The sequence below is a fragment of the Gymnodraco acuticeps genome, unplaced genomic scaffold (assembly GCF_902827175.1).
Source record: "Gymnodraco acuticeps unplaced genomic scaffold, fGymAcu1.1, whole genome shotgun sequence".
NCBI classification, from domain to species: Eukaryota; Metazoa; Chordata; class Actinopteri; order Perciformes; family Bathydraconidae; genus Gymnodraco; species Gymnodraco acuticeps.
The window spans coordinates 2,386,334-2,402,097 of record NW_022991187.1 but is presented as its reverse complement, the minus strand read 5'-3'; the positions used below and the strand labels follow the sequence as shown (position 1 = coordinate 2,402,097).

At 43.5% G+C, this 15,764-nt stretch overlaps 1 protein-coding gene across 4 annotated transcripts; it reads left to right on the top strand.

Moving 5' to 3' along the window:
- Positions 1–8,234: 8,234 nt before the first annotated feature.
- si:ch211-214j8.12 (uncharacterized protein LOC100000539 homolog) lies at positions 8,235–15,460 on the top strand. 4 transcript variants are annotated; one of them, XM_034238407.1, is made up of 5 exons: positions 8,235–8,253; positions 11,421–11,718; positions 12,605–12,771; positions 13,314–14,503; positions 14,819–15,460. In XM_034238407.1, the coding sequence occupies exons 1-5, from the start codon at positions 8,251–8,253 to the stop codon at positions 15,210–15,212; spliced, it is 2,052 nt and encodes a 683-aa protein (XP_034094298.1). In that variant the 5' UTR covers positions 8,235–8,250; the 3' UTR covers positions 15,213–15,460. The 4 variants fall into 4 exon arrangements, with proteins under 4 accessions (XP_034094298.1, XP_034094299.1, XP_034094301.1 ...); XM_034238408.1 differs by lacking the exon at positions 8,235–8,253 and adding an exon at positions 10,670–10,783; XM_034238410.1 differs by lacking the exon at positions 8,235–8,253 and adding an exon at positions 10,705–10,783 and having other exon boundaries at positions 11,424–11,718.
- The last annotated feature ends 304 nt before the right edge of the window (positions 15,461–15,764 follow it).

Here is a 15,764-nt window from a genome sequence, read left to right as displayed (position 1 = left end):
GTGAGATCCTGGTTCTTCTTTAGCAAAGCGTCTATCTCTCCATCGTTTACTTCCTCACAAGGTTCTTTAGGTTCTGTGAGATCCTGGTTCTTCTTTAGCAAAGCGTCTATCTCTCCATCCTTTACTTCCTCACAAGGTTCTTTAGGTTCTGTGAGATCCTGGTTCTCCTCAAGCAAAGCGTCCATTTCTCCATCCTTTACTTCCTCACAAGGTTCTTTAGGTTCTGTGAGATCCTGGTTCTCCTTTAGCAAAGCATCTATCTCTCCATCCTTTACTTCCTCACAACGTTCTTTAGGTTCTGTGAGATCCTGGTTCTCCTCTAGCAAAGCATCTATCTCGCCATCCTTTACTTCCTCACAACGTTCTTTAGGTTCTTTGAGATCCTGGTTCTCCTCTAGCAAAGCATCTATCTCTCCATCCTTTACTTCCTCACAAGGTTCTTTAGGTTCAGTGAGATCCTGGTTCTCCTTTAGCAAAGCGTATATCTCTCCATCTTTTGCTTCCTCACAAGTTTCTTTAGGTTCTGTGAGATCCTGGTTCTTCTCTAGCAAAGCGTCTATCTCTCCATCCTTTACTTCCTCACAAGGTTCTTTAGATTCTGTGAGATCCTGGTTCTCCTTTAGCAAAGCGTCTATCTCTCCATCCTTTACTTCCTCACAAGTTTCTTTAGATTCTGTGAGATCCTGGTTCTCCTCTAGCAAAGCGTCCATTTCTCCATCCTTTACTTCCTCACAAGTTTCTTTAGATTCTGTGAGATCCTGGTTCTCCTCTAGCAAAGCGTCCATTTCTCCATCCTTTACTTCCTCACAACGTTCTTTAGGTTCTGTGAGATCTCGGTTCTCCTCTACCAAATCATCTATCTCTCCATCCTTTACTTCCTCACAAGGTTCTTTAGGTTCTGTGAGATCCTGGTTCTCCTCTAGCAAAGCGTCTATCTCTCCATCCTTTACTTCCTCACAAGGTTCTTTAGGTTCTGTGAGATCCTGGTTCTCCTCTAGCAAAGCGTCTATCTCTCCATCCTTTACTTCCTCACAAGGTTCTTTAGGTTCTGTGAGATCCGGGTTCTCCTCTAGCAAAGCGTTTATATCTCCATCCTTTACTTCCTCACAAGGTTCTTTAGGTTCTGTGAGATCCGGGTTCTCCTCTAGCAAAGCGTCTATCTCTCCATCCTTTACTTCCTCACAAGGTTCTTGAGGTTCTGTGAGATCCGGGTTCTCCTTGAACAAAGCGTCCATCTCTCTTTTGGTCTTACGGCACCACTTGAGGAGCTTTAAATATTTCATGTTCAGCTCCTCATTGGTTGAGACTCTCTGCTCCTCCTTCAGGTCCTCTTCCTCCGTCTGAGAGGCCTGCTCCTGCATCTTCTCCTCCTTCAGGTCCTCCTCCTCCATCTGAGAGGCCTGCTTCTCCATCTTCTCCTCCTTCAGGTCCTCCTCCTCCGTCTGAGAGGCCTGCTCCTGCATATTCTCCTCCTTCAGGTCCTCCTCCTCCGTCTGAGAGGCCTGCTCCTGCATCTTAATCCTGCTGGATTACTTTCCATATAGTAATTCCAGCACGTTTATATGGAGAGACATGTGACCCGGCCACTGTCCCCCCACTGCCTGCGACATGCACGTTCCTCAGCCTGCGAGAGATGCGTCTGTGAACACTGCGGTGTGTGACGTCACTCTGCTCAGTGGCACCCCCACTGACGTGGAGATTTTTCCAGTAGGTTAAATCCCAACCCACGGAAGGAGGGAATGTACACCATGCGTCTCCTCTGACGCACGGGGTCGATACGCAGGCAAATAAACCACCTCTGGAAGTCTCCTCACTGTGAAGGAGACCCAGGGGGATCACCACGTGACCAGCTGATATCATGCCTAACAGCTGCATCACAGAGAGGGCTGTCACCGCCCCGCGGGGTGTGACGCGCCGGAAGAGAGCTGCTTAAAAACCAATAGCAGCACCATTCCAAAACGGGATAAAGGATCTCATAGGCATTGTAAGAAGATATGTGTAAAGGCAAGTGCAGGGATCAGGAGCCAGTGTATACCCAGGTTGCTGGACTGTCTGCAGCACTGGATGCTTTAAGGGCCCTACCCTAAAGTGGACAGCAGTTCAGTCGTTTATTGTTAAGTGTATTGTTTATTGTTAAGTGGTGTGTGTTCAAATTCCAGGTTCCATGATATCATCATACAGAAAATGATTGTTGTAGTTTTCTTTAGCTGTATTACTTGTTAATTGTTCATCTGCAATGTTTAATAAATGGAAAATTGTTTGAATGTGTGTCCATGGTATGTTTAATTATGTTTCTAAACACAGGCAAATAGCTGCACGTAAGGCAATACAATCAAACACTATTATTTTATCATCCACGCACCAACAGAACATTTGGAAATCAACCATTAATCAGAGGTTGTCGAAGTAATCAGATCTTGTACTTGAGTAAAAGTAAAAGTACTCAGATCTTGTACTTGAGTAAAAGTAGAAGTACTCAGATCTTGTACTTGAGTGAAAGTAGAAGTACTCAGATCTTGTACTTGAGTAAAAGTAGAAGTACTCAGATATTGTTCTTGAGTAAAAGTAGAAGTACCAGAGTAGGAATACTCTGTTACAGTAAAAGTCCTGCATTCAAAATGTTCCTCAAGTAAAAGTAGAAAAGTATTCTCATCAAAATATAGTGAAAGTAGCGACAGTAAAAGTAGTCATTGTGCAGATTGGTCCATTTCAGAATAATATATGATATGTTTTATAATGATTGATCATGAAAGTGTTCTCAAAGCTGGTAAAGGTGCAGCTAGTTTGAATGACTTTGTATACTGCAGGAGCTTGTGAATTTACTCCAGGTGGAACTAAAGTCTGATTTAAGTGTTGATTACATTTCACCAGTGGCGTTTTCTCCCGGAGGCCAAGGGAAGCCAGGCTTCCCCTGTTTTTTCGGATTGTAGTTATAATTTAAATAAATAAATACAAACACTTTGTTTTGTTTCGATAATTCTCCTTTGCTGTGTGTTGCTGCCGGCCCGGCTCTCCCCCATTCTCATTGAGTATTTTACAAAGAGTGAAACAAACAGCGCCCCTCTAGATGTTATGGTGAAACAGTAGATTGCACTCCCGAGAGGAGGCCAGCCGAATCTAGCTTCCCTTGGTGAAAAAAAATGGAGGGATTGACCAATCAGATGAGGCCCACGTGATGCCCCTGCCAACCTGTGATTGGTCAGGGCCATGCCAAGGGAAGCTAGCCGCCTCTTGCTTCCCTTCAGAGGCGGCTGGCGGCTGGCGATTTGATTGGACACTGCCATCCAATCAAATCACATCAACATCAGTTTTAATACTGTAACTGTCATCACCGCCGTTAGAAATTATCAAGCAAATGAAGCATTATGGAGGGTGGAGATTTGGCGTACTTAATCAAACATAACTTTACTAAACTTCCGCTACAGCAGCAACTAAAAATTAAATCAGATGACAGGCCAATGCCCGCACTCGAGCTGTGTGTACACAGAGGAAAAAGGGAGAGAATCGGACGTTCAATGAGGACAATTATGTCCGCACGGAGTGGCTAACTGGAAGCGCTAAACTTCAGCGTCTATTTGGCTGGCCATGTCTTCTTTTTGACAAGGATTCGTGCTCCCTGAACAATCCTTGGGCAACTTCAGGATTCATCGACTTTGCCAACCTGTCACGGGCAATTGAGAGGCACGGTAAATCCAAAAATCACATAGATTGTGTGATTGTCTGCATACATTAATAAGTAAAATGCTTAAATTAATAAGGAGAGAGTTTCAGCTGGAGAGTGCGTGCGGACCTGTCGGTTAGATAACAGGCGTGTGCAAGTCCTGCATCTGTGTGATACAAATGTGTGTCAAATGATACCGGGCGCTGTAATCACTCATCTGGTTACGTTATTGACCACCCCCCGACCCAAAAAATGGGCTTCCCCTACATTTTTCCCCACGCCACGCTACTGCATTTCACATAATTAATCCAAATCTGTAAAGTTGCTAAAGGTTTTAAATACATGTAGTGGAGTAAAAGTGGCTACGCTTTAAACTCTAAAATATAGTTACAGAAAGACAGACAGACAGACATCGAGATAGAAAGACATCGAGACAGACATATACATAGAAAGACAGACATACGGACAGACTGTCTTCTGTACTTGTATGCAGTGGCGGCGGGTCATTAGGGGCAGGTGGGGCACAGCCCCACCTAGTGTCAGAAGAAAGTATTACAAATAATGATTACAAAAAAATACTAAAAAATAAATAAAAAAACATATAAAATATATTTTAAGGTCATGTTTAATAATCTGATTCGTCTGTACATTTCTGTTTTAGTCTGTGTTCTTCTAATTAGTGTCTAGAGTGCCGTTTTGAGCTGTTTAGAGCCATGTGGGACAAAACCCGATCCTGCCCCTCCCTCTCACAGTCTAAGTGAACGGTGATTGTAAAAACTACACTGCGCATGCTCAGAGTATTTTTCTATTGAATGTGTGTGGCAAAAAAATAATGACCGTAGGGGCAGAGTGCTCCCATCCCCACCATACGTCATCTCACATAATTCAGAATTGATTGGCTGTAAGTACTCACGTGTGCAGTGCTGCGAAACGTCACGTGTAGTTTGAAGAGGAGACGAGAGAGCAGCATATAGCTAACATCACCAGCGATTAAAAGAAGTAAAAAACTGAAAGAAAATGAATGAAGTTGACCATTTACTGGAGCACACATTTGAGACACTTAGTCTCGGAGAGAAACTGGAGGTAAAGCGCCTCGGTGCCCACCATCCACCGGATTTCCAAATGGTCCAGACTGCGGGCAAAGTTAAACGTGGGTTTAACGCTGAGTGGTTTGCTAAAAAGAAATGGCTAACGGCGAGCATCCAGAAGAATTCCCTCTTTTGCTTTCCTTGCCTGCTTTTTGGTGAAGATCAAGGTACTTGGTCGAGGACAGGTTACAAGGACTTAAAGCATCTTTCGGAGAGGACAATGAAGCATGAGAGCAGCAACAGTCATTTGGAAAATGCCGTAAAATTGGGATTACTTGGAAGGGTGAATGTTGCAGCTCAGATTGACAGCGCCTACAGACGCGGCATTGATGATCATAATAGGAAGGTGGAAGAAAACAGGTACGTGCTTGGTCGGATCATCACCTGTATTAAACTGTGTGGGAAATGTGAGACAGCACTGCGGGGCCACAACGAGTCGGCGGACTCTCTGAATCCAGGGATATTCAGGTCAATTTTCGAGACAATGTGTGAGGCTTCAACGGCACTACGAAGCTCAGCTTGTTTTCAAAGGGACATCAAGCACCATACAGAATGAACTCTTGGACTGCATGTATGATGTGTACAGGGAGGAAATAGCCAAGCAAGTGGACAACACATCATTTGTTGGCGTTCAGGCCGACGAGACAACCGATGTCTCCTGTAAATCGCAAATGGTGATTGTGCTGCGATACATTATGCCTGACCTCACAGTTACAGAGCGTTTTTTGGAGTTTGTGGAAGTAAAGGACAAAACTGGTGTAGGTCTCTCTAACAGCATCAAGGCTAATCTGGAAACCCTGCAGCTGAAAGAAAAGCTAATCGCTCAGACCTATGACGGGGCGGCCGTCATGAGCGGTAACGTGCGCGGGGTACAGACGGTGATGAAGGAGACGTACCCAAACGCTCAGTTTGTTCACTGCTACGCCCACCAACTGAACCTGACCCTGCAGCAACTGTGTTCAGCAAGGATGAGCATCCTGAAGGTGTTTTTTGCAGATCTAACTGCTTTTTCCACTTTTTTCTCCGGTGCTCCAAAACGTGTTGCAGCTCTTGCAGATCGAGGCAACACAGAGACGCATCCCACGGCCACCGGCTGTGAGATGGAACTTTAAAAGCAGAACTGTGAACGCGGTTTGGGAGACCCGAGATGCACTACTTCAGTGTATGAAGCATATACGCGCACAACCAGGATGGGATGCGGTCACCATAAGTGAGGCATACGGCCTGTCAAAGAAACTGCGGGACCGAGCATTTATGCAGCTCCTGGAGTTTTTTTCGTTGCTTATGCCAGAAGTGGATGTTCTATACAACACTCTGCAAAAACGAAGCATCGATGCACCTGGGATCAACAGCGCGCTCTGCCGTTTCAAGGAAAATGTTCAGAAAATGAGGCAGAAAACTGATGCATTGGCCGCCACTGCTCATGATGGAACAGACGAGCCAGGCCGACGAGTCAGCAGCACAGCGCCGGTGATGAAGGAGGCTTGTGACACAGTCATCTCACAGGTGGAACAGAGGTTCTCACAGAGTGACCATTTGATCGCTGCAAAGCTTGTTGACAGCTCATTCTTCCCACAGCATGTCCTGTCATTTCCTACACCTGAGCTTGACTGCGCCGTGAAACTGTGGCCTGCGTTGGGAAACAAGGAGAAGTTGAAGTCTGAGCTGACCACGTTCTACCGCCACAGTGAGCTTCACACTGGAAACACTGCCCTGTCTCTGTTGAAATCCATTCACGAGAACAACTTGGTGGAAACGTTTGCTGAGACTGTTATTTTGGTCAAAATAATAGTGACAACTCCGATGACGACATCCGAGTCAGAGAGGAACTTTTCCACCCTCAAAAGGATAAAGACTTTCACTCGCAACACCATGGGACAGCCGCGACTTAACGCATTGGCCATGCTTTCAATTGAAAGCCAGTTGATCCAGCAACTACAGGACTTCATCCCCAAAGTGATAGACACATTCTGTCAGAGGAAGGACCGCCGTGCCGCTTTTCTTTTCAAGTGAGCCTTCAGCTTTGGTAAGTTCATTTATGTCATATATTTTGTTGATCTTCTGTGTTTTGCCTCTGCTGGATCGATTGATATTGTGACCTCGATGATGAGTGTCTGTGTTTTCCTTATATTTACAGTCTATGGTGTTTTAATGCTAAAGCATTACGGTTGTTGTTATTGTTAAGAATTACTTTGTGATGGTGACCTTTACTCCATGTATGAAGGTGCATTACTATGACATCCCCATGCTGTGTACGTAAATGTATGCGCTCACAGTGTTGCTCCTGTGGTCTTCAGTATGTAATTTGACACTCCCCCTCTCTCTCTCCTCCCCCCCTCTCTCTGTCCCCCCTCTCTCTCTCCTCCCTCTCTCTGTCCCCCCCCCCCCCCCCCTCTCTTTCTCTCTCGACCTCTTTCTGCCCCCCCAGTTTTGTACACCTAGAAACGCCACTGCTTGTATGTATGAATATAATAATATACGTATATTTGTAACCAGGGGCGGATCTACGGGGGGGCAAGGGGGGCAGCTGCCCCCCCACTGTAGAGCATTGCCCCCCCAGCTGCCCCCCTAACTTTTGTTTCCCTAAAACTGTACTAAAACAAACCTACACTATTTACACAAGCTTCTCAAGCAACAAAACAAGCATTACATTAGTTATAAGTGAATCATTTTAAATATAATTTTAGGCCCGTTAAAAACGCAGCTACGGCCCTGCATTAAACTGCGGAGCGGCGTTCACACAGACCGCGGCTCACACCGCTGCAGAGAGGGAGCGAGCTGTCCCAGCACCTATGGATCAGCTTCCCCTGGGAACATTTCCCTTTCCACTAGTTTTGTTTTACTAAGGACGAGAGCTTGCAACTAAATATTAATAAAACGCTGCCGTTTGAATTGATGGCGTTTAACAGACGGGCGCTGTTTGGGACATTACAAAATACTACGCAGACAGCGTTAGCTGGGAGATCGATCACTTTGCTAAACTACGCGATAGCCTACTATTACATCCACGTAAACTACACATCACAGCCATGAGGCCAGATCAATGAAACCAGGATACATCCTTTACTGTAAAAACTGGATCCAAACACAGCTGCCTGTGTGCGCTTGATCAATACTTTCTGATGTTATATGATATGCTACATATTAGCTAGGCTACATGGCCCTAACGTGTAAAGTTATACAAGCATTTGTACCAGTGCTTTTCACAAGTAGACTCTTGCAGGCCAGAGTATAGGAGTGATTCAACAACAACACAAAGACATATGAGAAGTGATCAGGACGAACAGAAAGAGGAAAAGGAAAAGAGAGTTCACTGAAGAGACCAGGAGGGTCAGAGCAGGAGGAAGAGGAGGAGATGAAGAGACCAGGAGAGTCAGAGCAGGAGGAGGAGATGAAGACATTAGTGAAGAAGAAGAAATGTATGTGAGGAATAAAGATGAAGGGTCAGAAAGAGGGACAGAGGCAGGGATCAGGAGGCAGATGAAACTCCAGCTGGACCACATGGTATGTTCTTATTCTCCTTACATATTCCATCACAGCAGCACAATCTAGCAGCTCTTAGTATTGACAAATATTGATTGAAATGTGTTGCTGCACAGGTCACCTTCAGCTCTCTGAAGAGATGGGTGATGTCATGTGTGTACTTAATTATAAATTGAAATGTTGAGTTTGTCAATCTTAATCTGAAAATACAAAAACTGAAATATAGGTAAGAGAAGAAACGGACACTTTTGTGATGTAATTCCCTCAATGCAGATCACACATGGACTGATCCATTATTTTAATAGGAGGGTAAATGGTATGGCGTGACAGGGTTGAAACAAACTGAGGGACAATATTGCAATTTCATAGATAATTCAAGTATTTTTTCAGAATTTATTTTTGATCAGTTAAAGTTGACAAGCATATGATTATATTAGCTGCAACATTTTGGGATAATTGGCCATTTTGATTTGTTTGATATTAAATTAATATGTAATAATGCTTAGTGAGGACATGCAAATATGTCTGTCTAATACTAAGAAAACCAATTTTTGAAAAACTAAATATATATTTAGTTTGACATTGTAATGCAAAAAAACCTGTTCCATTAATTCATTGCTTTAAAATACATTTTGTAGTTTCCTTTCATTTAAAATGGTTGAGGTAAGCTTGGGGGACTCAAAGGGCACCCGATTGTTTGTCTGAACACCTTGTTTCTCTTGTGTGTTAAGAACACTTGTGTTAGGGCATGAATTAACAATAAATAGGTTATATACAGTATAAAATACCACGTACTGTCCGCCCTCCCATGCCACCCTGGCATGACCTCTTGCTCCCCCTTTGCCCCCCCATGTAAAATATTCTAGAACCGCCACTGTTTGTAACGCAGTCTAAAGGCAAAGACGAAGAAACTTTATTTTGAAGAGTACAGCGCAAGCATAGGGCACACTAGCCAATCAGAAGCAAGGAGGCGCTGGAGACACACCCACCTATGGAAACGAAACATTGAGTGGAAAACAAACATAGCTGCTACAACCCGCTGCTGCAGATACACGCTTTACAACATCAGGAGGATACGTCCCCAGCTGACCCAGAAAGCGACGCAGGTTCTGGTCCAGGCTCTCGTCATCTCACGCCTATCTACTGCAACTCCCTCCTGGCTGGTCTACCTGCATGTGCCATCCGACCTCTGCAGCTCATCCAGAATGCAGCGGCTCGTCTGGTCTTCAACCTTCCTAAATTCTCCCACACCACGCCGCTCCTCCGCTCCCTCCACTGGCTTCCGGTAACTGCTAGAATCCACTTCAAGACAATGGTACTTGCTTACCATGCTGCGAATGGATCTGGCCCTTCCTACATCCAGGACATGGTTAAACCGTACACCCCAGCACGTGCACTCCGCTCTGCATCAACCAAACGGCTCGCTGCACCCTCGCTGCGAAGGGGACCCAAGTTCCCATCAGCAAAAACACGTGGGTTTGCTATCCTGGCTCCAAAATGGTGGAATGAGCTCCCCATTGAAATCAGGACAGCAGAAAGCTTACACACCTTCCGGCGCAGACTGAAAACTCATCTCTTTCGACTCCACTTCGAGCAATAGAACTATTAACAAAGCACTTATATACTAATAAAGGACTGGCTTACCTAAAGCCAGTTGAGTAGCACTTGAAACGTGTTTGCTCTATGAAACCTGATGTACTTATATGATTCTGTTTTCTTCACGTTTGTATTTTGTTGGTCGAACGCACTTATTGTAAGTCGCTTTGGATAAAAGCGTCAGCTAAATGCAATGTAATGTATATTTGTTTGAACAGAAAAACGAAAAAACTAGCTGAATTTCCGTTTTTTCGTCGTTTTGGGGCAACATTGAAAAACAAAAAACGACCCGTTTCTGCTTTTTTTTTTTTTCACAATTAGAACGAAAAAACAAACGGTTAAAACGTACCTTCGTCCACAACGACATGCTGACTGCAGAGGGACTCGAACTTGCTACCCCATGATTCGAAGTTCAGCGGTATACCGTGATTATGTTAAAATCATGTCTGAAATGATACTGCCTGCCTGGTATCCAAGTGTGTTATTTTAGTTTGAATTCGGATTGGCTTAATATTATATAGGTAAATGCTACACTATTTATGTTTCACTGTATTGATTTAGGCCGAGAATCACAAACATAATCCCAAACATAAAAGAAAAACATGTCAAAATGACATGAAAAGAACCGCCAATGAATATTAAACAATCTGTTTTTAAGACGTTTTTAAAACAGCATATTCCTAAGGATAAAGATATACATTTTTCAATATTACTGACTGATTTTGTGGAGTTGATTTAGGATTATGAACACGATTGTGGGTCAAGGCTGTCGTCCGAATATGTGAATAGAAAAGTGTGCCTGACAGACAAAACTCAGGGTGGTAATATCGTTGTACTGTAACCAGGAAGTGCCGCTGTAAATCAGGCTGAGCAAAGGTTGTTTCAAACACTCAGCTTTTTCTTTACACTCCTGGCTTCTTAGCATTGGATTAGTGACATTAAGGTGATTCAACAGGTAGGTCTTAATGCAATACAACACATGTCCTTCATTGGATAGTACACTTTAGTTTATTTACCGTTATATTCCTTTCATTCGGTCAACTCTACTAACCTTACTACTGTATTTCTCTTCTCAGCTGATTGAAGTAGTTATGAACAACAGTGGAGATGGAAATTAACTACAATGATCTTACCTTAGCAAATGTACTTATACCACAGGGTAGAAATGATTTGTTAAAAGTCCTGTATTTAAAAAAATAAACAAATTAATATACCAAAAGTCAAAGTAGTCTACTTGTAATGCAGAATTGCCCACTTCTGAATAATATGTATTATGTTAATGATTATAATGTGATGCATTAATGTGTCACTTCAATGTTGGATCAATAAAGTCTACAATATAATACTACACAATTGATCTTGCTGATTATTATATACTTTTGACTCGTCAGCACTGATTGAATATGGATGACTATAATCCAATGTTCAATCAAAACAAGATCCCCTCCCCCTTATTCTTTTTTTTACAAGCTATTAAATGTAAGAATCATTCTGTGATTTTCAAGAAATTGGAATTGTAAATCTGAAACAGTCGTGTTTTTCCCCTAAACATGTCATTTCTCTTCTCTTTTCTTTCCCCCTCATCCCTCCAGCAGACAGAGGAAGCCCCCTCATCACACAGACACAGCATCAATTCCTGTCTGGAAATGCCTCTGTTTCGAGCTCCAGGTAAACATGGCGGGGTCAAAGCTGGGCCCCGGAGGAAGAGAAATAAAGAGTGGATGGGGAGCTGCAGGAAAACAGATGAAGACGGCTCTGTGCTGTCGTTGACTCGGCTGTGTCTGCTCAGCCTGGCAGAAAACATGAAGGAAGTGTGGGTGAAGGACTACGCCGACAACTACCTGGATCACTTCTCATTCAGATACATAATGGGGCCTTTCAACCTACTGCGTGAGTTTAACCAACAACGATACATGTTGCTCTTTTATGTACTCTTCCAATGTGGAGCAATATACTGATTTCCTGTATCAGGAACATTTTTGAAGCTAAGTGAAAATAAAAGTCTGGTGGAATTTTTTCTTGTGCAGAATCAGAGGTTGAATAAGGGCTGGTGTTATTACTTAATAGTTCACATGCATGCTTTTTGTAGCTTTACTTAATTACAGATTAGGTTATTTACAGGGTTATTAACAGAGAGGGCAAAAGTACACACATCCTTTACTCAAGTAGAAGTACAGATACTCGTGTTTAAAAATACTCTGGTAAAAGTAGAAGTACTGACTAAACTTCTTTACTCAAGTAAAAGTAAAGAAGTATGGGCTTCAAAATGTACTTAAGTAAAAACCATAACTACCAGCTGTTTTAAAGAGTACCTGACCTCCCTTTATATTAATAGAACATTAAAGATCCATCTTTGGGATAATAAGGCGCTGCAGTTGCTTCAGACCGAATTCACTCGAGACGAGACATTGATCCCTCTTCTTTAGGGTTAGGGCTAACCCTAACCCAGGAAATGATGGATACACGGATCGTGTTCAAATCAATAGGCACGCAATGATTCTAAATAATAATGATCATGCCACCCAACACAGATTAAAAACTAAAGTAACCAGCCTGTTTTGAAAAGTAGAAAGTACAGGTATTTGTGTAAAACAATGTAAGAAGTAAAAGTAGAAAGTCGTAGTGGAGTAAAGTACTGATACCAGAAAAATGTACTTAAGTACAGTAACTAAGTATTTGTACTCCACTACTTTCCACCTCTGGTTATTAATCACTTCTACTCCTGCTAAAATATTTCCCCGGCTGTTTCTATTTCTTTGTTTTTCCCTCCGTATAGCGGGTGAGCTGGTGGAGGACCTGACGCTGCTGCTGGGCTCCAGAAGGCAGATGTCCCGGGCCGCCCTCCACCTCCTTCTGGTCCCCCAGCTCCGAGGCCTTTCTCTGGAGAAGTGTCCTGGCCTGGTCAACTCTGCCCTCTGCGCCCACATTGCTGCACGGTGCCAGGTCAGATTTATTTTGCATTTTGACAGTAGGTTATATCAAACAAATATATACACCGCTAATAAAAAAACCTCACCCACAGAGCTGTAGACACATTATCAGAATTTGACCAGTAAAGTCAAAGTTTATATTGTTCCTTTGATATCTTGTGTCTGGGCCCTTATTTGAGCCATTTAGAGCTTTTAATTTATGATGAGAATATCTAACAGATATACTTTGACTTACAGGGCTATTTATTCAATATATTATGTATTAACTGTTGAGATAATCAAATATCATATTGATAAATATGTTATGATAATTGACCTCTTTTTTGTGAACGAAGGAAGGTGGTCTAAATAGACGAGAGAAACTATTACGACCAAATTATTTTGCGCAATATTGGCACATTTGTTATGACACATTATTTTTGAGACATTATCTTTGCTTTTTGGGAATTGTGTCATTCTCCCTTACATAATGTCACCTGGCTTCGGAAAAATGTAAGCCCAGGATTATCCACTTGACCTATTATTCGTCCTATAATGTCCTTCTCTCTGTCTCAGGCTCTGTGGAGTCTGGACCTGTCTGCAGCCCAGCAGCTGTCCTCTAAGGTCCTGTCCGAGACCCTCGGCTGTCTTCCTGTCCTGCGCTCACTCTCCCTGGCCGGTACACCTTGTGACAGATGTGTAATCAGGACGATTGCCCAACGCTGTCGTTTCCTGCGCCATCTGGACATATCCCGCTGTCATCTCCTCTCCCCAGCTGCACTACTTCCTCTTGGTGGTGGGGCTTCCTTTTCACCCTCTAGCTGTCCCTCTAGGTCACCTGGTTGCCCCTCTACATCTCCATCTGTTAGTTCCTCTTCTCCCCCGGCACCTCTGTCTCCTCTCCCCCTCTGCAGTCTGCTGGCTCTGGATATTGATTTTGGGGAACAAGAAGGAGATCCTGTGGCGGCAGCAGCCTACCTCCTCCTCTCCCTGCCCTACCTGGAGAGAGTGGCCATGGAGGGTCTTGCACAGGCCTGCTGTCTCATCCAGGAAAAACAGTTTGGACAGACAGAGGAGTTCACTAGCAGAGAAGGAGTTCCCCAGCTGTGGGATCTATGGAGGGAGAGGAAGAGTAAGGACAGTTTGAGGAAAAAGAGGGAAGGAGCAGTAGCAGGCGACGAAGATGAAGAGGAGAGGACATTGTGGGAAGGGTATGGTAGTGAAAACGAAGAAGAAACAAGTAGAGATGAAGGGCTGAGTCGCCCTCAAGCAGAAGAAAAAAGCAGAGAAGGAGTTTTGTTAAGTGATGAACGCCTGATCCTACGCCTGAAGGACGTCAAGGGCTTATCATGTGACTCTCTGGGCAGTTTGAGTCGTGCATGTCCCGACCTCTGCTCCATATCTGTGAACATTGATGATGGTGAAGATACTAGAGGAAGAAGCCAGGGCTCTCTGTTGGCTGCAGGCCTCCAGGCGTGTTCAGGCCAGCTGCAGAGCCTCACAGTGCACTACCCAGGCCCTCTGGTGGAGCTCCTTCCTGTCTTGCAAGTCGCAGGCTCCTCTTTGGTCTCTCTCACCCTGGAGGGGGTGCAGACCAGCCCTCACACTCCTCTGCTGGAGGTCATCAAGGCCTGTCCCGGACTCAGAGACCTGCACATCTCTGCAGAGCCTCCCAGCACACCACAGGAAGCCGAAGATGAGGAGGAGAATCAGCGTGAAGAGCGGGATCTTCCTCAGCTGCCTCACCTCTGCTCTCTCACACTCAAGTAAGGCTACGTTTAAGTTACACTAGGTTGTACACTAGAAACGGTTGTTTGGGAGTTGTTGGATGAACTGTTGGATAAAAACCTGCCACAAATCGATTAATTTTCCTTAATCTCCTGAATCTAACTTTAGTGCTTTTTAAATCACATTATTTCCACACTCAATTAACCAGATCCACTTTCTTTGAACCAGTCGGACAGCATCCAATCAAGTTGCAGCATAAAACAATGAAGAACTAATGTTACATTTTTAGTAATGTACTATAACTTCATGTTCAAATAATTGTTCTTCTTTGTGTCTCTCTATTTTTTCGCAAGTTTCTCCTACGAGCACAGCCAAATGAAGCCTGTCATGTCCTGGATGTCCCTGAAGAAAGTGCTCAAGTGTCTCCTGGCTGGTTCTCCTTTGCTGGAGAAGATCTCCCTGGTGTCCCTGCCCTGCCCTCTGAACTGCGTGTTACAGGATGTACTAAGCGTTTTGGACTTGGACCTTAACCTCTTTGCAGAAGCCACAGACTCACCTCCCATGCCACTCGCACGGTTACAACGCATTGACATGCTGCGGACTGATGTGGAAATGATAACAGTGAAAAGCATTATGCAACGAAGCAAGAGACTTAAGAATGTAGATGTGAGTTACTGCTGGCAAATCAGTAACTTGGAGGTGGTGGACTGTAAGATGTCCAGTAAAGTCAAAGTTGTCTGGTTGTAGTGAAGAGATGGTCAGCTTCCAATAATGGAGCAGCAGTGTTAAAGGGGGATGAATAATGCTTTAAATTATTCAAATAAAAATACACACATTTTGTATAGTGTCAATTACATTTGTCTTTCAACTTGTATCACTTCAACTGTACTTTAAAACTTTTGCCTTGACAGTAAATGGGCAATATGTTAAATATGTACTCAATACGTCAAAACTGTTCATTCTTATAGTGCATTAAATTAATTACAAACCGGGAATTCTCCATTTTGTCTTGAATACATATTTGTATTATTATGTATTTCATAGCTAATGATGAATTGATGCAGAAAAACAATGTCCATCCAGTACACAAACATCACATATGAAATACAAATACATTCATATGACACTTTTTCTAAGACCTCAAGTACAAAGTCTTGCAAATGTATTTAACGGCACCTACTGCATTTCAGTTATTTACTTTAGAACAGTGTAACTTAGAACAGTAAAGATACTTATGTTATCTAGTACTTATATAATTATGTTTTGATAAAGGGACCTTTTTGGGTGAAGGAGGGATGT

Excerpts from the sequence above, each read along its gene's own strand:
- si:ch211-214j8.12 (XM_034238407.1), top strand. Across the intron at positions 11,719-12,604 it reads GGGGCCTTTCAACCTACTGC|CGGGTGAGCTGGTGGAGGAC; the intron begins GTGAGTTTAACC and ends CCCTCCGTATAG. Across the intron at positions 12,772-13,313 it reads ACATTGCTGCACGGTGCCAG|GCTCTGTGGAGTCTGGACCT; the intron begins GTCAGATTTATT and ends TCTCTGTCTCAG.